Source organism: Mobula birostris, chromosome 9 (assembly GCF_030028105.1).
Source record: "Mobula birostris isolate sMobBir1 chromosome 9, sMobBir1.hap1, whole genome shotgun sequence".
Taxonomy (NCBI): Eukaryota; Metazoa; Chordata; class Chondrichthyes; order Myliobatiformes; family Myliobatidae; genus Mobula; species Mobula birostris.
The window spans coordinates 52374585-52400541 of record NC_092378.1 but is presented as its reverse complement, the minus strand read 5'-3'; the positions used below and the strand labels follow the sequence as shown (position 1 = coordinate 52400541).

Below are 25957 nucleotides of genomic sequence, written 5' to 3'. Positions count from 1 at the left end.
GATTCTCTCTTTTCACACTCGTAGTAAGCTTCAGACGCAGGTTAATCACTCACCATCCAAAGAATAGAACCAGACAGCTGCTCAAATTGATGTGAACCACTCCAACGGGATTTCACTGTTGCCAATCCAAAGTCCCCAATCTTGACTGTTAGATCTTCATGTAGAAAAATATCTATGAACTAAAGTTAAGGAACTCGGATACGTCTACTAGAAATGATACAAGTCTCCATCCCCGAAAATCCACAGATCACTACTACTACTACTACTACTACGTAGACTGAGGCCTAGGGGGCCGGCGTCGGGCAACTCGACATACAAAAAGGACAGAGGATGTGTTTCTTTCTATTCTAGAAGAGGATTAAGCAATCCATGCTCCTCTCTATATTTAAAACAGACTAGATAAACGTAGGGAGTTTAAGATAGCATTTTGAAGCAGTTTCAAAGCAAATATGTTACATTTGTAAGAAATGCAGCAGTCAGCTACTCCCCACATAAAGGTGTGTGTCAATGAACAAATATTCTATGCTCATGTGGGGAAAAAATCCAATCATCTAACAGAAAACCGAAAAAATTCTTAAACAGTAAGAGATTGAAAGGTGCTGTGGTCAGAAGCAACCAGATGTCCTTGTAAACAAATCACAAAAAGTTAATTGCACATACTGCAAGGAGGGCAAATGATAGGTGAGCCTTTACTTCAAAAGAATTTGAATAGCTCTTCCTGCAACATCGGCCCCGAATGATATAATAAAATACTGAGTATTGTTCTGGTCACCCTATCCAAGGTAGGATATAATAAAGTAGAGGGCATACAATTAAGATTGATTTCAGGGATGAAGGGATTCATCTACTGGGAGGACTCTATACTCTCCAGAGATTAGACATATGTACAGTATATATTACCATATACTACCTTGAGATTCATTTACAGGAAAATAAAGAAATAATAGAATTTATGAAAAACTATACACAAAGACTAAGAACAACCAACGTGGAAACATGATTATGTGGAAAAATGCAAAATTCTTTCACAGCTTGAGAGAGTAAATGAAGGGTTAATGATCCCCCATGCTTGACTGACCAGAACCAGGGCCTAGAACTTCAGTCCAACTGATCCATACTCAGCAATATGTCTTCCTGAGTTTGTCTCATTTGCCTACTTCTAAACATTTCCTATCCATTTCAAAATTAGGATTGGCCTTTCAGGACTGAAGTTTCAAATGGCCTTCTTTAATGGTACAAGCTTCTAGGCTTTCTAAGAAGGTTATACACCAGCTGGAGGTTGATAGGTTCTTGATTAGTGAGGGCATCAAAGGTTACAGGAGAAGGCAAGAGAATGGGGTTGAGAGGGATAATAAGTCAGCTATGGTGGAACGGAGGAGCAGACTTAATGGCTGAATGGCCTAATTCTGCTCTGAAGTCTTATGACCAATGCAAAGGAGCAATATGATGCCTTGGCCTCAGTGAACCTGGGTTCAGCCGAGGTAGAACTAGCCATTTTTGGTAACAAAGTGAGAGATTTGGTGTAATCTCACAGAGACAAACTTACAACATTTAAAAATATTTATCAATGTTGGTGTTCATATGCTAGTGGAGTTGTAATAAATGATTTTCTTTTATATTAATACTTGAAGTATCAACTTCACCAGCATGGCTGATATTCTTGCACTGCTTCAGTTGCCATGGTAAAAGGATACTCCCACAATACTGCTGGGTATAAAGATTCAGAATCTGATCCCAGTAACAAAGAAGGAACAGTATTCATTTTTTTTTAAAACAGTAGAGGGCGGTGTGCACCTTGGAAGAGGTGTTGGTGACGACACTCCCAAATTCAGAAGTAGAGTTTGGAGGTGCTACCACCTTTTAGATGGGAGGTATGGTAGGAGAAGCCATTGAAAAGTTGCTGCAATGGATTTTGCTGACAATAGAGCTACATTTTGCCGTTAGTGAGGGAATGAATGTTTAAGTAGTATGCAGAAGAGTGGAAGAATGAACACTTAGGGTGTATAATCATTTAAAGTACTTAGTTTTGCAGGGCCTAGAACTTCGTTAATGTGAATGGATCTTCTCTTATCCAGGCAAACAAACGTATTTCTCCTGCCTTGCAAGTTGTATACAAGAGGTAAGTCACTCACTATTAAATAGCTGACCTGTGACCTGTTCTTATTATTTACACTATTACTGTCCCAAACCCTGTTAAATTTCTGGTTAAATATAATGCCTTCCCACCATCCCTTAAGGATGATGGCGCTGTTAATATAGATGGTTATGTCCATTCATGGCCTCTTTATAGGAAAGATAAGGAAGCTTTACAAAGGCTGCAGAAGATACTTACAGGAATGCTATCTGGATTGGAGAGCATGTCTTATGAGGATAGACTGAGCAAGCTAGGGCTTTTCTCTTTGGATCAAAGGAGAATGAGAGGTGACTTGACAGATGTGTACAAGATGATAAGAGACATAGATTGAGTGGAGAGCCAAAGATTTTTTCCCAGAGCAGAAATTGCTAATTGGGGGGGGGGGGGGGGGATACAGTGCTTATAAAAGGTATTCACCTCCTTTTTGAAAGTTTTCATGCTTTATTGTTTTACAACATTGAAGCACAGTGGATTTAATTTGGCTTTTTTTGACACTGGTAACAGAAAGACACTTTCGTATCAAAGTGAAAACAGGTCACAAAGTAATCTAGCTTAATTAGAAATATAAAACACAAAATAATCGCATAAGTATTCAACCTCCCCTTAATATGACACAGCAAATCATCACTGGTGCTGCCAATTGGTTTTAGAAGTCACATAATAATTAGTTAAATGGAGATCACCTGTGTGCAGTCAAGGTGTTTCAATTGATTGTAGTAAAAATACACCTGTATCTGGAAGGTTCAGCTGCTGGTGAGTCAGTATCCTGGCAAAAACTAAGACAAAAGAACACTCCAAACAACTCTATTGAAAAGCATAAATCAGGAGATGGATACAAAAAAAATGTTTAAGTCACTGAATATTCCTTGAGTACAATTCAATCATCAAGAAACGGAAAGAATATACCATGCTGTAAATCTGCCTAGAACAGGCTGTCCTCAAAAACTGAGTGACTATCTAGGAAGGGAACTAGTGAGGAAGGCCACCAAGAAACCTATGACATCTCTGGAGGTTTTACGAACTTCAGTGGCCAAGTTGGGAGAGACTGCGCATACAACTGTTGCCCGGGTGCTTCACCAATCATAGCTTTATGGAGGTGTTGCAAAGAGAAAGCCACTATTGATAAAAACTCATATGAAATCTCAGCTAGAATTTGCCAGAAGATGATCATCAGATGTGGTCTGATGAAAGCAAAATTAAGCTTTTTAGCCATCAGACTAAACGCTATGTTTGGCGTAAGCCAAACACCGCACATCATCAAAAACACAGCATCCCTACCGTGAAGCATGGTGCTGGCTGCATCATGCTGTGGGGATCATCACTGCTGCAGGCCCTGGAAGGCTTGTGAAGGTTTAGTCTGCAAGAGAACTGCAACTTGGGAGAAGATTTGTTTTCCAGCAAGACACCAAGCATAAAGCCAAAGCTACACAGGAATGGCTTAAAAACAACAAAGTTAATGTCTTCGAACGGCCAAGTCAGAGTCCAGACCTCAATCCAATTGACAATTTGTAGCTGGACTTGAAAAGGGCTGTTTATTCATGATCCCCATGCAATCTGACAGAGCTTGACCAGTTTTGTAACGAAGAATGGGGAAAAATTGCAGTGTACAGATGAGCAAAGCTGATTGAGACCTATCCATACACACTCGAAGCTGTAATTGCTGCCAAAGGTGCATCTACTAAATATTGACTTGGGGGGGGGGGGGGGGGTAATTATGCAACCAATTTGTGTTTAATAATTTCACTAAATTTAGACCAATTTGTAGAAATTTATTTTCACTTTGACATGAAAAAGTCTTTTCTGTTGATCAGTGTCTAAAAGGCCAAATTAAATCCACTGTGTATCAATGTTGTAAAACAATAAAATATGAAATCTCCCCAAGGGGAGGGGGTGAATACTTCTTATAGGCACTGTATTTTTAAGGGGATTAGAGGAAAGTATAGCTGGGATGTCAAAGGTAAGATATACACAAACATACATATATACACACACACAGGTGGTGAGTACATGGAACATCCTGCCAGGGATGGTGGAGGAAGGGGAGGCAGACAAATCAGGGGCATTTAAGAAAGAAACTCTTAGCGCATGGATGATGGCCCTCCAATGCTCTATATAGGAGGGAAGGATTAGCTTGATCTTAGAGTAAGTTGAAAGGTTGGCTTAACTGGACATTTTGGAGCCTGGTGGTGCAATAAATAGTGTGGCTGCCTCACAGCTTCAAGGAATGGAGTTCAATCCCAACCTTGGTGTTGTTTGAGTACCATTTGTTTTCCCTTCCAAAGATGTGTGGGTAAGCTAAATGTCACTGTAAATCATTGTACATCATTTTCAAAAGAATCAGAGGGGAGTTGATGGGCATGTGAGAGAGAAATGGGCCTAATTCTGCTCCAATATCTTATGGTCTTAATGTTGAGTTGATGCATGAAAGCAAACTGCTTCTTTTTTTAGTGAAATTACATCAAAACCAGCCATGGCTGGCCTGTTTGGCCAATGTATTCATCACCTTCACAAAGAAGCCATTGGAGAAGTCCTGCATATTGCTGGTGTAATGCCAGTCACATCATACTCTTACTCCAACTATGAAAGGATACTATTACTCTTCAGATCTCTGTGGATAATGGATTTTGCATGCAGGTAGCTGTAAGGAAGAACAATAATTAGCATTCCATTTATCCAACATTAGTAAACTACTTCAACAAGAGACTAGACTGCTGCAGGCAGGATATATGGCTTTCAATCTAAATTGTTGCTCAGGAGATACAGTCCAGTCAATTCACGGGCTTGTTGAACAATCCTGGGGCGTACACCACAATTAATCCATTTCTTTATCAAAGTTTGCATCCACCTTTTGTAACAGCATTGATACTCATTGAGACACTACCTGCGGTGAGTGCAGCACCCAAGGAAGTTATGTGTCATTTATAGGCTTGAACAGCAAGCCAAAAATGGTGCAAGTCCTTCTGGTGAGGAATGGCTGGTATGGTAGAAGCTGGCATCTACCAGGCTAGAGGAGACAGGAGGCTCACTATTCTACCCATCCAGCTGGCAAACCAACAATATTCCCAGCAGTAACCTGTTTTTCTCTTTTGTGTCTCAGATGTCAAACAGGTTACCACATGTTGTTCTGGTTACTGGTGAAACCTTGGACTTACTCCATGCCCTGTGCAGTCTGCCGGGCAATATCGATTAGCTTAATCATCTCAAACTTGGTCTCGATGATGTGAAGGTGGTGGTACAGACTGGAACCCTCACACCACTGCGTCACAATGGCAAGCTGTGGACTCGTCGTGTAACCCATGAATAAAAGGATGTTCACATGTCGAGTTTTTCTAGACAAGAAGAAAAAAAAAATCGATTAATTTACCATCTTGAAAAGCCTAGAAGTTAAATACTGGGAGTTGAGACGAACTCAGAAAAGGTTTTGAAAGACTTTGTTGCGGAGGGATGTTGAATTAAACTGTGGTGAAAGGAAGGACTTGATACTTGTTCAAAAGTATCTAGTTGATCTTGGCAACTTACACCTTAGAAGAAATTAGTGTGCATTTATTCCCATCCAGATAACCAATCTTCCACAGTAATCTCTGAAACAAACTTAGGATGGATTTATGGCCCATTCTTTCTTAGCCAAACCAATTCAATCATTGATTGTTGAGAGCATATTTTACTATTTCAGAATTGCAGAATTGGGGAACAATAGGGAGGGGAGAGAACTTTGGATATGGAATGGACCAATTGTGTTGAAGAAAGTTGGGGTAAAGGAGCAAGTGGAGGATGGGAAGCACGAACAAATCACAAAAACCACAGAATGATTACAGTGCATAACAAAGCCATTTGACACATCAAGTCTGTACTAGCTACTAGCAAGAGGAATATAGCTATTTCCATTCCCCCAGCCTTTCAGATATCCATCCAGCTGCAGTTATTTCTTAAATGTTATAATTGAATCACCCCTACTTCTGTACCAAGCATTCCAGACCACTGTGCAAAGAGGAAAATGAATCCTTGACACCTTTGAATCTTGGCTTTTGAACCTCATCTAAAGGGATATCTCTGTACTAGTAGCAGCAGAATGGGGCTAGACATACAAGGAAACAGTGGTGGGAAGGAGGTAATCATTATACTAAATGTTCTTGCATTCAGTTTTTCATTAGAATTGTGCCCACATCTAATCTAATTTTGATAGAAAGTTTAAAAAACAAATAGACAATTAATACAAGCACATTTTGCACAGACATCTTGTCAAAGAACATCTGGATCAAGATTACATTAGCTTGCATTCCATAATGATTGATATCCTTTTTGGCTACCTCAGCCTCAATCCTTTTGATTGGCATGCTGCTTCCTCCAAGTGGATTGGAGATACCAAGTCTCCAACCTACCCCACAGGAAACAGTGCTGTTCGTATCTCTAAATAAAATAAAAATGATTGCTTCTACAACATACACTCACTAAATGGAGAGTACATGCAGAATCTGCCCCATTTTACTCCTATTATGGCCTCATCAATATTCAAATATCAGAGCCAGAATGGTAAGAAAACAATTTTTATGATTTGCTTTGAATGGTGGTCAATCTATATCTGACAAATATGAATGATCTAATCTCAACAGTATTTAGTGCATGCATTAGGCCTTAGGAAACAAGGTCCTCGACTGGGCATACCCAAGTCTTTTTTGCTGCCAAACATGTTTTTGTATGCGAATTAATACTACAGAAAAGGTAGACGGAGTTTGATTATAGTGACTACCACAGTCAAATAGACTGCTGAAACTTGCTTCTTATGCAAGGACCCGACCCGGCCTGAATTTCCTATTATTTTGCTTTGACCATTGATGCTACTCTACCTGCCGAGTTGTCCAGCAGTTTGGTTTCAGAACGTAAAGGGAGGAATTGCTGCCCGATGAACCATATGGTAGGAGTGGAGAAAGAGTGGAAGAGATGCTGTTCATATACTGCTCATAATGATGCATCATCTACACATCTCCAATAATTCCAGAGGCTTGAATGGCTGCTAATGGTTTACAGTTTAGAGTCAAACTGAATAATTTCAGGCTGATTTAACGTCAGAGATGGACAAATTACTGGATATACTTTTGTTTATAAAAGTATAAATAAGAATGGACATCATGAACTTAAGGAGTCAATGTAAACTGTGTAGGTGATACTGCCTTAGTGGTATTTTAATATGGGTTTTAACAAGGTAGCAAATGGTTGGCAGGTCAAAAAAGTAAAAGTCTGTCACATACAGAGAATCAGAGACATACAGGTTAGAAAAGTGGCTCTTTCAGCCCACCTTGTCTATGCCAGTTGTGATGTCTATTACACTAATCCCATTTGCCTGCATTAGTCCTTCAATTCTTTCCTATCCAAATAGCTGTCCAACTGCCTTTCAAATGTTGTAATTGCATCTGCCAACATGACATCTTCTAGAGGCTCATTTAAAATATTCACCACGCTATGTGGGAAAAATATATCACTCAAATCTCCTCTAACTTCCCACTCACCTTAAACCTATGTCCTCTACTTCTAGACTCCCCTGCCATGGGGGGGGGGGGGGGAGAGAGTATCTATTCTATCTCTGTCCCAAAAAGGACAAATTCAAGTGGCTAACAGAAATCAAAATCGATTCAGTGACAAGAAGAAAAAGGATAATGACTGGTGGTTGTTTCTTCATCCAGACAATTGCTACCAGTAGGATTTTACTGATCTCAGTATCCTGCCCTTTGCTTTCTGTAATGTAATGACTTAGACTGAAGTCATGATAAAAGAAATAATACAAAAAATTGGGCATGTGATTGACAGTGAGGAAGAATGGTTTGGACTGCATTTGTGCCGGTATAACAAAACAGGGATATAGACTGCGAGAAAAATTATAGAGAAATGCAAAAGAATAGAGGAACCTAGCAACATACATGCATTGAACTTTCTAAGCAGGAACAGGGAACATGCCTTAAAAGGCACATGAATGAGAGATGTGATTGTGCTGAAAACACGGGAGAAATAGAAAGACTAGAACATTTTAGCTAAAATAAATGATGCAGCTGTTTTTCTTGGAAACGTGGGGGCAATTAGGATACTTTAAATTATGATGAGACCAAACAGAGCAAGACTGTAAATTAGGATCTAGGTTGTAAATTATTTGGATACCACCAATGTCAACACACAATCTATACACCTTCAGGATGACACATCATTCACACACTTACAGGAATGACATACTACTTATTAATGTTAGAACATCATTCATATATCTCCAATGACAACTGACAAGGTTTCCAACCTTTTTTATGCCATGGATCCCTACCATTAACCGAGGGGTCCATGGACCCCATGTCTAAGCTGATACATTATAGCAACCATGAACAGTTGTGTGCTGATCTACTCCTAGATTTTTCCTCCCAGAATCGTTCGATTAACCTCTTACCTGAGAACTCCTACTTCATTTTTAAAGGCTTGTAGCTGTTGAGGTGTTGGAGCAGTAACATTCAGCATCTTCACTGCCACATCACCTGCAAACAAACAGCATTTATAGTGACAGACATCAAAGTTGCTGGTGAACGCAGCAGGCCAGGCAGCATCTCTAGGAAGAGGTACAGTTGACGTTTCGGGCCGAGACCCTTCGTCAAGACTAACACAGCATTTATAGTGCATCACAGACCACAGAATAAGGCCTAAAGGCAGTAAACGGCTATCATAACCAAAGTAGAGGTAGACTAGAAAAAACAGCCTAGCTGTTTTTTTTTTCAGTTTACCGTCTGGTTGTCATAGTAGCTGAGTCTTTATCTAGTGGGCAAGTGAACATAATGGTCATCCCAGAGAGGATGGAGGCTGGAAGGATTAATGTCATTAATTTTGCATTCCATCACTGTCAATTTACTTTGTTTGGAAGGTTTGTGAGGCAGAGACACTATTCCATTATCCTAACAGATTCACATTATGCTGATCTCTCTGAACTTTAAAACAAGATACCAAGGTATATAATTTAAGTACTGAGGTATATTCTGGAGTCTTACCACCGCTTCAAATATTTGGCGTCTCTGAAAGCTTACCTTTTCATATGCTATTCATTCCAAATGTGCTTTTAGAGGAATTTATCAACAGTTAATGATACAAACAGGGACCTTGCCAGATCTCCACCTTATATTGGTTTTAGAGTCAGATTGCTGGTCAGTTTGATGTGATTAAATCTTATTTATTATTTTTCTGAACTATCCTGATCCATGGAAGTCAGCCCATTCTTCAGTTCAATTTAGAACATTCTTTTTACTCAATTTCCTTTATATTTCTTGCAACATTATTAGAAGTGTTGGAAGTTTTATACGAGGACAGAAAAGTTTTTTTTTGGTTTAATTAATATGGTTGCCAAACTTTTTTTAACTGCGTCATTCCTTTCTTTTTCCCTGGGGATTCTGGGTGGCTATTCCCTCAGTATCATTTTACGTATATTCCTGGAGGCCTTAAACTTTGTAGTTTTCAAACGTACTTTTTGTAGTTTCCTTGGCTAGTCTATGCTATTATTTCATTTTCTTGTTTAATTATTGGAAGCCCAGAGTTACCCGGATCAACTCTTGCCTTTAACATCTTAATTGCATTATTAAATTATCTCTGTCTGATCGGAGGCACTTAATCTGTTGGGTTTAATTTTTTTTTGCTTTATATGAGAGCAGAAAAGGTTTTTTTTCGGTCTAATTAATATGGTTGCCAAACTTTTTTTTAACAGCGTCATTTCTTTCTTCTTCCCTGGGGATTCTGGGTGGCTATTCCCTCAGCGTCACTTTACGTATATCCCTGGAGGCCTTAAACTTTGTAGTTTTCAAACATACTTTTTGCAGTTTTCGTGGTTAGTCTATGCTAATATTTCATTTTCTTGTTTAAGTATATGGTCTGTTGTAGGTTAACGGTTTTCTTTATATGTACCTGTTTTTTCTTTGTATTATATCGTTTTCGTTTTAATCGGTGTACTTTTTTTTTATTCCTTTACTGTTTTATAACTTTAGCTGATCTTTTTATATATACACTTTTTTTTAGTGAGCGTCTATCGGAAGTCATGGGGGTAGTTCTAGTGCTCGCTTCTTTCTGGCTGGTCTATCTTAGATTTAGCTTTGGGGGTATGGGGTGGGGGGGGCTTCACTTTTTAGTTTTTCTTTCTTCTTGGGCTACTTATATTACCGAAGTATTGGTCGCGTTCTCTTTCCCGTGATCTCTTGTTTATTCTGTTCCCTTTCCGGGTTCGTGGGTCAAACCTATTGTCAATCCTCCTCCATTTGAGGGTTGACTTTAGGGATTATGGAGTCTATTATTAATTTTGTCTCTTGGAATACTAATGGTCTTAATCACCCAATTAAAAGGAAAAAGGTCTTTAAAGTATTTCGGAGACTTAAAGCACATATTCTATTTTTACAAGAGACCCATGTGCGGAGGGGGAACAGACTACGTTTTTTTAAGTTCTAGAAGGACCAACACTTCCATTCGAATTCCAATGCTAAAATTCAAGGAGTTTCTATTTTTATAGATCCCTCAATCACTTTTGTACAGCATGATATTATTTCTGATCCGAATGGTAGATTTCTATTGGTTAGTGGTTTACTCTTTAATAAAGAGGTAGTTTTGGTTAACGTTTATGCCCCTAACATGGACTGTCCGGAATTTTACAAATCATTATTTAATTTGTCCCCGAATTTGAATGAGTTTTCACTAATCTGGGGCGGGGACCTTCATACTTGTTTATCCCCATTATTGGACCGTTCGGCTCCTTTACGGACCCTACCCAATAAATCTGCAACCTTGATTAATTCATTTCTCTCAGATTCCAGATCGACGGACAGCTGGCGTTTTATGCATCCTCGGGAAAAAGATTTTTCTTTTTTTTTCCACATGTTCATCATTCCCATTCAAGAATTGATTATTTTTTTATTGACTCTCGTCTTATTTCTTCAGTGGTTAAATGTGAATATGACTCTATATCCATTTCGGATCATGCTCCACTTAAGCTTTCTATTAAAATATCGGCCAATACACAAAATAATAGACAATGGCGTTTTAATTCGCTGTTGCTTCAGGACTCGGATTTTGTTAACTTTATGAATGAACAGATTGATCTCTTTTTTACAATCAACTGTACAGAGGATATATCCATGAACACCCTTTGGAATACTTTTAAAGCTTATATTCGTGGTCAGATCATCTCGTATTCTGTTGCTTTGAGGAAGAGGTTGAAGGAGGAGGAGCTGGCTATTGTGGACAAGATTAAGGAAATTGATAAGAAATATGCTACAGCTCTGAGAAGTTGTATAAACAAAGAACTGAACTTCAAGTGGAACACAGTTTATTACTTTCGTCCTCTATTGCAAATCAATTAATGAAAACAAGAAGTGAATTTTATATACATAGTGACAAAGTCGGTAAACTGTTGGCTAATCAGTTGAAGTCTAATTATACCAAATTTCAAATTAATCAGATTTATAATCAAAAAGATCAACTGATATTTGATCAAGCTGAGATTAATCAATCCTTTTTTGACTTTTATTCCTCCTTATATCAATCAGAGTCTCCACGAGACTCTAAACATATGCATGACTTTTTAGATAACCTAGATTTCCCTAAGATTTCACATGATATATCTTCTACGTTAGATTCTTCCTTTACTACTGATGAGATTAAGAATGTTATTTTTTCTATGAACCCGGGGAAAGCTCCTGGTCCTGATGGGTTTACCGCGGAATTTTATAAATTTTTTGCATCCTCATTAATCCCTTGGTTATTCAGGGTTCTAGAGGCCTCATTAAAACCTGGTAAACTTCCTGAATTCTTTTATAAAGCATCGATCTCTTTAATATTAAAGAAAGATAAAGATCCTGCTCAATGTGCATCTTATAGACCAATATCCTTATTAAATATTGACTCTAAAATTTTTTCTAAATTATTAGCAAACAGATTAGAAAAAGCACTTCCTTATATTATTTCGGAAGACCAAACGGGTTTTATTAAAGGTCGTTACTCTTTTTATAATATTCGTACACTGTTAAACATTGTTTATACCCAATCACAAAATGATCCTGAATGCGTCATTGCCTTAGACGCTGAAAAAGCCTTTGACAGAGTCGGATGGCCTTACTTATTTAAGGTGCTTGAAATGTTTAATTTCAGCCCGAAATTTATATCCTGGATCAAATTGTTATATCATTCTCCTATGGCCTCAGTTCGTACTAACTCTTTAAATTCACCTTTTTTTCCTCTTTTTCGAGGTACTAGACAAGGTTGTCCTCTTAGTCCTTTATTATTTGATATTGCATTAGAACCTCTTGCAATTGCTATTCGAGAATCTCCAAGTATTATTGGCATAACTCGTGGTTCAAAGTCTCATAAAGTATCACTTTATGCTGATGACTTACTTCTATATATTTCTAATCCTCAAAATTCTATTCCTGCTGCTTTAGATTTATTAGCACAATTTAGTCTTTTTTCAGGTTATAAGTTAAATCTCAGTAAGAGTGAACTTTTCCCGATTTATAAGCGAGTTCCCTTACATCAGAACCTCCCGTTTAAATTGGTTAATAACCATTTTTCATATCTTGGGATTAAAATTACCTGTAAACATAAGGATTTATTTAAGACTAATTTCCTACCCTTAATTGATCACATTACTCAACTTTCATTTAAATGGTCTCCACTTTATTTAACTTTGATTGGTCATATTAATGCTGTTAAGATGCTTATTCTGCCAAAATTTTTATATGTATTTCAGGCACTACCGATTTTTGTTCCAAAATCCTTTTTTGACAAAGTTGACTCTAAAATGTCTTCTTTTATTTGGCAAAATAAAAACCCAAGATTGGGTAGAATACATCTACAGAAAGCTAAGAGAGATAGAGGTTTGGGGTTACCTAACTTTAGATTTTATTATTGGGCAATTAATATTCGACACATGAAATTTTGGTTACTTGACCAAGATACACTATCCATTCCTAAATCGGTAGTATTGGAATTACAATCTGCTCAAGGTTATGCACTTGGCTCCATTTTAGGTTCTTCTCTTCCTTTCGATTTGAAACGCCACAAACAGGTTTGTAACCCAATAGTTAAATATACCTTATGTATTTGGTTTCAATTCCAAACATTTTTTCGATCTTAATCAATTTGGGCTTGCGATTCCTATTTTAGGTAGCATATCTTTCCCCCCTCTTCCACGGACCGTGCCTTTCAAATTTGGAAGACTAATGGTATATCATGGTTTTTGGATTTATTTTTAGATGGCTCCCTTATGTCTTCTGAACAATTACCTAACAAATATAACTTACCAAGAATACACTTTTTTAGATATCTCCAAGTTAGAAATTTCCTAAGTACTATACTCTCTTCCTTTCCGACGTTACCTCCTACATATATTTTAGATACTATAATTAACCTCAACCCATGTCAGAAAGGTGTAACGGCTATTATTTATAATACTATCATGAAACTTAGGAAAGCTCCATTCGATAAGATTAGGTCAGATTGGGAAAAGGAATTGGGCTTTATTATTTCGGCGGATGACTGGGTGAATATTTTACTACTAGTCAATACTTCCTCTATCTGTTCCAAACATTCCCTAATTCAATTTAAAGTTGTTCATAGAGCACATATGTCTAAAGATAAATTAGCTCGGTTTTATTCTCATATTAACCCTCTTTATGACAGATGTCATGGGGGGATAGCCTCCTTAACTCATATGTTTTGGTCCTGTCCTACTTTGGAAACTTTTTGGAAAGACATTTTTAATATTATTTCAAAGGTATTGAATATAGATATTTCTCCCCATCCTATTACCGCTATCTTTGGATTACCTAAAATTTCCAGTAATCTTTCCCCTTCAGCCCGTAGAATGATTGCATTTCTTACTTTAATGGCGAAAAGGTGTATTTTACAACATTGGAAGGAGATTAATGCCCCAACTACGTTCTTTTGGTTTTCTCAGACAATACAATGTTTAAATTTGGAGAAAATCAGAAGTAATCTTTATGATACTTCAGTTAAATTTGAACAGACCTGGAGACCTTTTATTCAACATTTTCATTTAATATAATTTTTTTTCTCTTTGCCCATATTTACATTCCCTTCTTGTTTTTTTTTTAACTGTTTTTAAGGGAGGTCGGGTTTGAGGACATGATTGTTTTAAGTTGTTTAAGTCTACTTGTTACCTAGTTAGCCCATTGCTTTGCTTTGCTTTTTAGATTAGTTGCACAGTGGGTTTTTTTGGGGGTCTTTTTTTTGGGGTTTTTTCTTCTCTTTACTGATATATATGGAAAATTAGTATACTATTATATTACGCAAACAACAGGAATTCTGCAGATGCTGGAAATTCAACTTTTATGTGTGATACTATTATATTACCTTGTTATTTTAAACTGCACTGTTTGTACTAACTTTTTTTTGTGTATTAATATCTCTTGCAAATTTACATTGCAACAGTGTATTAGTGTCTACACGGTTTACTTTTTGTGTACTAATTTAATAAAAAGATTTAAAAAGAAAGAAAGAAAGAAGTGTTGAAAGTTATAAATGTGCCACCATTACCAAGACTGTGAAATAAAGTTCTGCTTTTATTTTGCAGAATTCTAGGTTTTGTTACTGTAGTCTTGGTGTGATGGATGGGGGTTCTTGTATTTATGGTCAGATTGTTTTATCTCACAAAACTAAAAGTATGGAGCAGTTGAATGGTTAGTTGCGAGAGCTTAGGGGGCATGGTAGCATAGCAGCTGGTGCAAATCTTTACAGCACCAGCTGTAAGATCTGCTTACCGTCTGGTTGTCAATCTGTAAGGAGTCTGTACGTTCTACCCGTGACCCCATGGGTTTCCTCCGGGTGCTCCCGTACAGGTTAGGGTTAGTGAGATGTGGGCATGCTATGTTGGCGCCAAAAGTGTAGTGACACTTGTGGTCTGATCAGCACAATCTCTGCAGATTTGATTTGACACAAACGACACATTTCACTGTAAATTTTGACGTACGTGACAAATAAAGCTAATCTTTACACTAGCTTATCTGACGAGAGACAAGGTTGTAGCTACACATTCTGAAGTTAGTAGAAAAAGAATGCCAGCTGACTGAAGGCAAAACTACAGCCACATATTCCAAACAACAGGAACTCTGCAGATGCTGGAAATTCAAGCAACACACATCAAAGTTGCTGGTGAACGCAGCAGGCCAGGCAGCATCTGTAAGAAGAGGTGCAGTTAGTCCTGATGAAGGGTCTCGGCCTGAAACGTCGACTGCACCTCTTCCTACAGATGCTGCTTGGCCTGCTGCGTTCACCAGCAACTTTGATGTGTGTAGCCACATATTCCAATGAATTTTAAAAGATATTACAATACAATGCACTACAATAGTTAGAAAGAAACATAGAAACATAGAAAAACCTACAGCACAATACAGGCCCTCCAGCCCACAAAGCTGTGCCAAACATGTCCTTACCTTAGAAATTACCTAGGGTCGGAGGGCCTGTATTGTGCTGTAGGTTTTTCTATGTTTCTATGTTTCTTTCTAACTATTGTAGTGCATTGTACTGTAATATCTTTTAATATTACATCTTTTATATTACTCATAGCCCTCTATTTTTCTAAGCTCCATGTACCTATCCAGGAGTCTCTTAAAAGACCCTATTGTATCTTCCTCCACCACAGTCAGCAGCAACCCATTCCACGTACTCACCACTCACTGCATTTAAAAAAAACATCTGACATCTCCTCTGTACCTACTTCCACACACCTTAAAACTATGCCCTCTCGTGCTAGCCACTTCAGCTCCAGGAAAAAGCCTCTGACTATCCACATGATCAATGCCTCTCATTATCTTGTACACCTCTATCAGGTCACCTCTCATCCTCCATTGCTCCAAGGAGAAAAGGCCAAGTTCACTCATTGCTCCAAGGAGAAAAGGCCAAGTTCACTCAACCTATTCTCATAAGGCATGCTCCCCAATCCAGGCAACATCCTTGTAAATCTCCTCTGCATTCTTTCTATGGTTTCCACATCCTTCCTGTAGTGAGGTGACCAGAACTGAGCACAGTACTCCCAGTGGGGTCTGACCAGCGTCCTATATAGCTGCAACATTACCTCTCGGCTCTTAAACTCAATTCCATGATTGACGAAGGCCAACGCACTGTATGCCTTCTTAACCACAGAGTCAGTCTGCGCAGCAGCTTTGAGTGTCCTATGGACTCGGTCCCCAAGATCCCTCTGATCCTCCACACTGCCAAGAGTCTTACCATTAATACTATATTCTGCCATCATATTTGACTTACCAAAATGAACCACCTCACACTTATCTGGGTTGAACTCCATCTGCCGCTTCTCAGCCCAGTTTTGCATCCTATCAATGTCCCACTGTAGCCTCTGACAACCCTCCACACTATCCACAACACCCCCAACCTTGTGTCATCAGCATATTTACTAACCCATCCCTCCACTTCCTCATCCAGGTCACTTATAAAAATCACGAAGAGTAGGGTCCCAGAACAGATCCCTGAGGCACACCACTGGTCACCAACCTCCATGCAGAATATGACCCATCTACAACCACTCTTTGCCTTCTGTGGGCAAGCCAGTTCTGGATCCACAAAGCAATGTCCCCTAGGAACCCATGCCTCCTTACTTTCTCAATAAGCCTTGCATGGGGTACCTTATCAAATGCCTTGCTGAAATCCATATGCACTACATCTACTGCTCTACTTTCATCAATGTGTTTAGTCACATCCTCAAAAAATTCAATCAGGCTCGTAAGGCACAACCTGCCTTTGACACAAGTCATGCTGATGATTCCTAATCATATTATATTATGCTGACTATTCCTAATCATATTATGCCTCTCCAAATGTTCATAAATCCTGCCTCGGTTGGTGCTGTACCATATTCACAAAGAAAAAATTTCTCAGTTGAATATCTATCACACTCACCAATCTCCTTCTCTCCCGATGAAATTATCATCAAGGACTTAAGTCAATTGAATTTTGCATAACAGCACTTGCACATTATGAAATGTTCTGCAATGCGAGGTTTTCCAAACAATTGGCACACTCACATTGTCAACCCAACTACACAGTCTCACAAAGCAAGATTCAAAGATAAGAATTGTCAATATACGAAGCATATTTTTTATAGAATTATCCATGTATTTGGCTCTAAGGCTTTTTCCACAAACTCTAAATTCTAAACCTGCTGATATATCGTTCAGCATGAGCCATATGAATATGGCAAAAAAAAACATTATTTTGATATATTCCCTCTGCCTTCACTTTTGCACAGGATAGCATCTCGCTCAAAATATGCTCCCTCATTTTAACATATCAACTAATTAGTAATGAGCACAGAACACCCATCTGCACAACCTATGCATGTTATGCATGATAGATGGGTCTTCAAGAGGTGACAGGAGGAACTCAAAGGACCAGTAATTCCTAAAACACCTCAGTACTGGAACATCAAGTGCTTTGGATCACTGAGATGTTCTGATCTATTAACTTGAGGCATTGATTTTCTTCAAAAAGGCAGTAACAACATCTTTATTATTCCACATTCCATACTCCATACCATGCCATTTTCCTTTATATACTGTTCCAAACGAGCCTGATCCTATCCTTTGGCCCTGTGTGATCTGTCCATTTGATATCTCCCAGTCGTCACTGGAGTCCCTTCGGCCTATAGTTTTCTACAAAGAACAGGACATTATAAATACAAGTGCTCAAAGTGAGTATTGACTATAATCATACTCTACATGCCGCTCACACCAACTTCCTTCTCACAACCATGCCACACACATGAAGCTTTCCTCTACCAGCGTGCACTGAAACCACTCTCAGAACACCATAACACACGGGGAAGCAGGCTGTTCCTGCAGTTTTTCCAGGTATAGAGCTTGTGCCCAAAATCTGTATAATGAATGACATCCCCTCACCATCCAACCCCATTCAAACTAAGCATCTTCTTGTGACAAACAGTGAGGAACCTTGATTTTCCATGCATCAAGAGGTAGCAGGACAGGTGTCTAGACAAAATCTGGATAATGGACGACTGAACACCCAGATGTTATGCTGAAAAGGTGGTTGGATTACCATTTTGTTACATTGAGATCAGAAACTACAGCAATGAAGGAGCTCTGGAAGCTGGAGCATTGGATATATTCATGAGCCCCCCCTCCCCCCCCCAGTGTTCGTGTACCCATTTAAGAAAGGGTCCACTAGTACTGGAGGAAGCTTAGAAGGATTCGCTGGGCTCCTTCCTGGACAAAAGGGTTGCTCTATCACAAATAGCTAAAAAAGGCTAAATCTGTCTCCTTTGTAGAGTTTAGAAGAATAAGGGGTGATCTTATTGAAACATACAAAATTCTAAGCGGTAGACATTGAGATTTTTCCACTAATGGAAGTGTTTCAAATGAAGGGACATGATTGCAAGTTAAGAGGGTGGTCACTTAAAAGTAAAGTGCATAGGATGGCCAAAAGTTTGAATTCTGGCAGAGATCACCATTTCTGGATCAGGAAAGCTTACATGCCTTCAGCGCTGATTTGACCCTAGCTCCATGTCATTCGCCAAATACAGATCTCAGTCTCTCACCACTCTTGTACCACACAGTATGATCTTACCATTTTATTCCGGTCTTCAGATGATGACGACTTCCTCTCGCGAGGCTGTGTACCAGGAGACTTCTGCAATGCTTTGACACTGGTCAGGGATCCAGGTAGCGAAGCAGGAGGGGTGGCAGAAAGCCCTGATGTGGATCCTGTTTACAATATTTGTTTTAAAATAGAAGTTGTGAAGGGAACAGATGCAGAGGAATCAACAAGTAAGAAAGAAAGCAATTAATACCACAGCAATTGGTGATCCTTACAAGGAAATGAGCTAAGCTACAAGTTTGACAGCCCATGCAGGGTACGACACTAGTGAATGACCTTGCAAGCCAAGGTGGCTCCCAAACAAAGGGGTGACCATGCACATAACTAATGCCAAATCTGTGAATTAAGGTGGAGAAGAGAAAGAGAAAGAGTGAAGCGTGAAGTTATAGCTATCAACCAGGTTTTTTTTTTGTTACCATTGCAGAGAGCTAGCTATGCAGCAACAAAATTAGCACCAAATCCAACTGGTACTGAGCAGTGGGCATTTTGTACCAGTGTTCATATTCAACTAGCCTAGAAGTCTGTTGGCTTCAGAAATGAACAAGGCACCTTTAAAGGAATGATAAATCAGCCACAACAGATTTTGAGATTAATTCTTAGAGCGCTTGGGCAAAGAGTATCTTCACACAACTGGTAAACAGGACTGCAATATGGAGGCTCTACATAAGCTGTGGTGTGCTATATTTCTCCAAGTATCTAGCTAAAACAGCACACACAGCTCTGGAGGTACCAGCATGGGTGCCACACCATTCCTACAGTTTGGTTGATAGGGTCTCAGCTCCCCACACCAAAAAAAAAACACAAGCCTGGAGATTACACATTTTCATCTTTCTAATATCAGCAACCCTTTCACTACAGCACACTGTTGGCCGGCACCCGGGGGAACTATGGCCCAACTGACAGCCAGCAGCCGAATTGTGGCCCAACCAATGGCCAGCACCCTAGGGAACTATGGCCCAACCAATGGCCAGCACCCAGAGGAACTGTGGCCCAACTGACGGCCAGCACCCTAAGGAACTGTGGCCCAACCAATGGCTAGCACCCTAGGGATCTGTGGCCCAAACAATGACCAGCACCCAGAGGAACTGTGGCCCACCTGACGGCCAGCACCAAGGGGAGCTTTGGCCCAACCAATGGCCAGCACCCAGGGAACTGTAGCCCAACTGACAGCCAGCACCTGGGAAACTGTAACCAACTGACAGCCGACAGCAAATACTGGGAAACCATAGCCCACTGACAGTCAGCACTGGTGAACTGCATAGTAGTCCACTGAAATCAGGCATTGGGGAACTGTAGCCCAAAAACTGCTGACATTCGCAGAGTATAGCCTGTCAAAAGGTCCTGTGGAACCATTACTAAACAACAGGCACTTGTCCCATGGAACAGCATCCCAAAGACAATTAACACAACTGAATTGTATTCCTACAAGGTACAAACACAGGAAATGTACCACAAAAACAAGAATCAAAACTCAGAACTGCAATCACAACAGAGTAACCACCTTGGGCGCTGTGTCCCAGTAAGTATACATGCATGTGGATCTGAACCAAATGTCCACCTGTCTAGAGAACTACACAATGGTTATTCATTAATCTTCCAGACATACATTCATTATCTTCATCTATATTCATTAAAATAAGCAAATTTGTGAAGAGTTAAAAGCACAAATAATGCTACTTCTGTTTCTTCTTAAAAATACCCCATTCTCAGAGATTCTACTAACAACTTGCTCTTTAATGAATACATTAAAGAGGGAAAGGATGGAGGCAAAAAGTAATTTTGGGAAGGGATGGAGAAGGAAGGAAGTTTTATGGAAAGAATATTTCTTCCCAACCCCCAAAAGCATAAAGTACAGAATGTAAGAATAGCACTTGACAGAAACTATAGACCTTTTATTTCTGGGTTGGGTTGTACATCAAGATATCAATGCAAGTCTTTTTCTGAATTCTGCTTACTTAAGATAGTTCTTCAAAATAATTTCTAATTAATAAATTGAAGAATTTGTTTTGCCAAAAAAGGTATTATAGGGTGTATAATGAGAAGGTAGATAACCCAGAGTGAAGGTATACAGTCTCTTTCTTTAAACTTAAGGAGTGACTCTAAATTATAAAACAGTGCAGGAATGTGTTTGACAGGGAAACCAGGTGCTGACCAGAAGCAGTATTTTGTTCATGGGCCTCAAGAAAGCCAGATGTGATCCTTTTCACCAGCCCTCACCCACACCACCCTGAATACCAGCCCATAACAACAACCCATCCTACGCCTCCTTGCTCATACAGGGTGCTCTCTTTCTCTGGTCCCTCTTCTGCTTTCCTCTGTATACAGTAAGCTGGGGCTTAACTTGCTACTGAAGGAAAATGTCCCCAAGGGTCACAAGGGACTTCACTTCAAAGTACAAATCTGGATTGGAAGGAATTTTGGTAGGGCACAAGGTACTCTGAAAGTGTAGCTCCATTCTGTCTTTGACTTGAAGTTGGAACCTCAAACCAGTCAACATCCTTAAAGATGTGCCGCTTTTAAAATGGCCATTTGGCCCAGCCAGTCTATTCTCCAATCAAGTCTCCTTGGCTAAATCCAAAATCAAAGCACTTGATATATGCATCCAATAGGAATAAGATATTCCAGCAGGAGATACTGTACATCTCCAGCATGAAGAGTCTCTGGTAACTACATTTACTTCAGGGTGCCATGGTAGCATAGCAGTACTCTAGTACAGCTCGGAGCATTGTGGTTCGGAATTCAATAATGACGCAGTTTGTAAGGAGATTGTACATTCTCTCCGTGGCAACGTGGGTTTCCCCTGGGTGCTCATTTCCTCCCACAGTCCAAAGACGCACTGGTTAGTTGGTTAATTTGTCATTGGAAATGATGCAAACAGAAAAGAAGTGTTAATGGGTTCAAAGTCCATTTTGAAATTGGATGGCAGAGTGGAAGAAGCTATTCCTGAATCATTGAGTGTATGCCTTCAGGCTTCTGTATCCCTTTCCTGATAGTAACAATGAGAATGAGAATTGCTCCCTTGGGAACCAGCATAGGCTAGACTGACAGAATGGTCTCCTATACTGTTAAAAGTATCTAAGAAAAGGTGCTGATGCAACAAGGTGAGCAGTTGGGGGAAGTGTATGGGCAAATACTAAGTGAAGATTGAACTGTTGTGAGTGGAGGGATTATTGAAGGTTTAGTGAGGAAAAGGTGGATTCAAATTAGTGTTGAATTAACCTTCTGGGATGCAGGGATTAGTTGGAGCTTGGTGAAACTCTGACTATTGTGGTAAGTTATTATACCATTTTCTGACAAGTTAGGATGTTGTTTGTGAATCTTCTCTACTCACCCAAGAGAGCTCAGATCCTTGAGTTGTTACACCAACAGACCTACTTCATATCAATTTCTCCTGATACACTCACCCATGACGCCATCACCTCCAGATACACGTATTCCAGTGCCCACCTGGCAGCACCTCATAAAGAAAAGGTCACCCAAAACTGCCACTCACACCTAATGCTGGATGGCCACATTCACTTCTTGCCCCTGTACTCACTCACTTCATTGGTTCCTAGATCCCAACTTGCAAACTGAAATTCCTCAACTCTTGCTCAATGCTTCCATTACCTATTTCCCACCTCCGCAACCTCCTTCAGTGTTACAAACCTCAAGAGCTCCATTTTTCTCTATCTTGTGTTTATATCCTATTCCTCGAGCCTGTAACTGGTGGCTATTCCTTCAACTTTCAAGATCACAATTCTGGAAATTTCTCCCTTGTCCCTCTCTACCTCTTTTTTCACCTTTAAGACATTTCTTAAAACTTTATGTCGTAACAAATCATTTGGTTAACTGTTTGGTTTGGGTCACATTTTTGTCTAGGTCCATCCTGGGAAGCACCTTGGGCATTAGAGACACTACAATATACTTCTGCTAGCCATTTCCCAATGTAGGGATGTCCAAGACTACAGGTCAAGGGCAATGAGATTAGTATTGATGGGTTCTTGAGGGTCATCATAGACCTGGTAGGCCAAAGAGCCTGCTTTCTGTGTTGTACGTCTTCACAAATAGTTACAATTTTTTTTATATAATATGGCTAGTTTTTGGAATTTCCTAGAAGTGATTGGCCAATGAGAGAATGTAATTGTAACTCTTGGAGGTATAGCTCGGTATACCTTGTGTGATGAGAGATTTTTAAATCAAGTGATCCACTGTTGTCTTGGTAATCGGATTCTGACTCAGAATTCTTCTTTCGCCAGCCTGACTCACTGTCAGAACTAGAGGGATGAATAAGAGCATGAAATCTTGCCTTTCAATTCTGAATGGTACTGAGCAGGCAAAGAGGAAGAAACTTAACCAGCTAATTAACGTTTAACTGTGTTCACTGTATTCCAGAGACCTGGCTCTTTCAAACCTGGCCCTACATCCTCTGTGCTTAAGTTAAACAGTAGCATATTCTGTACCAGGCTGACAATGATGACATTATCCAAATGCAGTTTACTTTGAAAAGAAATGAAAACAGAAAATACTGGAAACACTCAGCTGGTCAAGTCCAGATGTTTGGAAAGAGAAATGGAGTTATTGTTGCAGACAAAGACCTTGGTCAGAGGTGGCAAGCAGATAAAACAAGGTAGTTTCAGGCTGCAGGGAGTTGGGTGAAGGTGTGTGAATAGGACAAAGAGAAAACTGATTGGTGACAGCAGGGTTGCCCTGGAGATAAGCTACATACTAGATCATCTGGTCGGTGGGTTAGGGAAGGCAGCTGGTGAGGGGTAGATGGGGAGGACACTGTCTTTTGTTGGTTCAATGATGGACATGGTCTACATAATGACAGCAGTTTGAGAGTAAGGGTACAGACAGAGGAATGGAAGAGCCGTAAAATGCAAGGGTGCAGGACAGACCAGAAGGCCACCTGCAGAATCTCTTGTATTCATGATTTTCCCCTTCCATAGATGCTGCTTGACTTGCTGAGTTCCTTCAGCAATTTGTGCGTGTTGCTCAAGATTTCCGCATACCTGCAGAATCTCTTGTGGCTAATCTGAACCATCTGTGCCCCTCTCATGGTGTACCTAAACCAAGATTTGTCCAGCATTTTCTATTTTTATTTCAGATTTCTAGCATCCACTGTATTTGGCTTCAGAAGATCCATAGATCACTTGCGTGGCAAAACACAACTGTTCTAGGTTCAATGATGAGGAAAACATTACTCCCTTTCTACCTACAGTTTTATGAGGAGATTTGTTTGTTGATCCATATGTTGAATTCGTCTTTCAATACATTGAACAACCTGTCTACATCAGGTTTAACAAATACAACTGAGCAATAATGGAATTCATAGATCAGACACAAAAGAATAAATTTCTTAACATGTATTGTTCAAATTTTTCTAATTGGATTAACCACGTCTGAAATACCTATTATCTCCTATTACACAGTCGTTTTACCGCACTCAATAACATATTGATACAATCATGTTAAAAAGGGTTTCATATGTTTCCCTTCCTCCACCATGTAATTTTCATAACTTTGTTAGTGTTGGGTTATCATTGTTTGATATTTACAGCAGCAATCTCAAATCCTTATTAGCATCTTAACACTACTTAAGGTTAAGAACTTAAAGTAGTAAGTTGTAGGCCATATTAAGTACATATGCCATAGGCCATGTGAATTATAAAGGCATATATGAGTGCTAAGCAACTACACAAGGCACAGTAACTGTTTCTCACCATTGCGTCCCATCTACATCCTCCGGCTTTGTGCCTGTTTTCTGCAGTCAGTCCCTTAATCTAATGCAAGGGCAAATAACCGTAAACTAACTTGCAGCAGGTCCAGGTAAGAATGGAACTCTTAGACCACTGCTGACATTTCTTGTTTAATTTTGCCATACGTTTGTGGCCCTTGAATCCAAGCTACATGGACATCAAACTACAGTCTTCTAGCTGCTGGAACATTCCCTTGTATACTCACATAACCATATTAGAAACATGCAATTCCTATAGTTCTAGCCACTGATGCAAATGTTTGCCTATTCATTGGGGTGTCCATCTGCTGTTCCCAAAGGATGACACTTGCAGCTGATTTCACTGCGGAGAAGCCCCTACTTGCAGGCTTCAGCCTGATACTGCTTCTGATCAAACTACCTGCTCCAAAGTTCCTGGATCCGTGGAGTGGTCGTGAATCTCAGGTGAAGAAGCAGTGGTGAGAGAACCGGTGTGGTGTGATGTAAATATGTCTGGGGGGGAACGTGCAGAGGTTGGTATGTGAGGAGAGGTGCCCAAGTACCTCTGAATACGGGACCAGGCTCAAAATCAAAGACAATGTCATTGGGGTAAGATTGCAACAAAGGGCTGGGAGTCCGGGAGCGGTACTTCCTGAGGCACCTGACCGGCTGCGTCAAGGGGGCTGTGGGAAGAGAAAAGAAAAGGAGTAAAGGAACAGGAAAACAAACCCTACAAACAGGGTTCCTTCCTACTGGAGAAAAAAAAACTGTAGGATTTCATCTGGGAGATCTTCCCTTGTTTCGTACAGTGCATGTCCATCAATATTTCTTTCTGGTGAAAGAGCAGAGACTAGAGTCCTTACGTATACACACAGTCGCTTTTAATCCCCACTCGCCAAACCCTTATCCATAAATCTTCAGGGGAACATACAACACAGCTTTGCAACCCAATTACACCTCATATCATGGAGGTACCTGTCAGTTTAGTGCACAATATACTTTGTTATAAAAGAGCACAGTGTTTAAAATGGGATTAGGGTACAGCTCTTAATGTTTTGCTTCATTTCCCCTAAAAATAACAGTAGAATTACAGTGGTTTCCAGTCAATTGGGGGTGAACGTTTATTTAGGACAACTCAAAGGGGGAAAAAAAAACTAAATCGAGAAAATAGCTAGGATTCCCTTTGTTACTCAGTTAAGTTGTAGTTTGCCTTTTTTTTCTTTTAACTATTTCCATGAAACTTCAGCTAATTGGGGCAGCTGCTTACTTGGGCAAAAATGTACTGGTCCCAATGTGTCCTAATTAACCGGAATCCACTGTATTTTTAATTTATTCGCAATTCTTGTGAATTTCAAAGGTGCTAAATAACATAAAAATGGACAATTGAGGTTGATCACATTACAATTCATAAAAAATTGCCTTGACACCCACTCCTGCACTGAAAGCAACATGGAGAATGTCACCTCACACTGTGGTTGCTAATT

The 25957-nt window shown here is 39.6% G+C and overlaps 1 protein-coding gene across 3 annotated transcripts in view; it reads right to left on the bottom strand.

Moving 5' to 3' along the window:
• braf (B-Raf proto-oncogene, serine/threonine kinase) overlaps positions 1 to 25957 on the bottom strand; it is a 124417-nt gene that overhangs the window by 31940 nt on the left and 66520 nt on the right. For 2 of the 3 annotated variants that reach the window (XM_072268046.1, XM_072268048.1), the window contains 7 exons: positions 25037 to 25156; positions 18746 to 18882; positions 17697 to 17814; positions 8559 to 8643; positions 5287 to 5463; positions 4726 to 4772; positions 54 to 172 (listed from right to left, as the gene is read on the bottom strand). In XM_072268046.1, the coding sequence (XP_072124147.1) occupies positions 54 to 172; positions 4726 to 4772; positions 5287 to 5463; positions 8559 to 8643; positions 17697 to 17814; positions 18746 to 18882; positions 25037 to 25156 (803 nt within the window). The remainder of the gene's footprint in view (positions 1 to 53; positions 173 to 4725; positions 4773 to 5286; positions 5464 to 8558; positions 8644 to 17696; positions 17815 to 18745; positions 18883 to 25036; positions 25157 to 25957) is intronic. The other variant, XM_072268047.1, reaches the window with a different exon arrangement.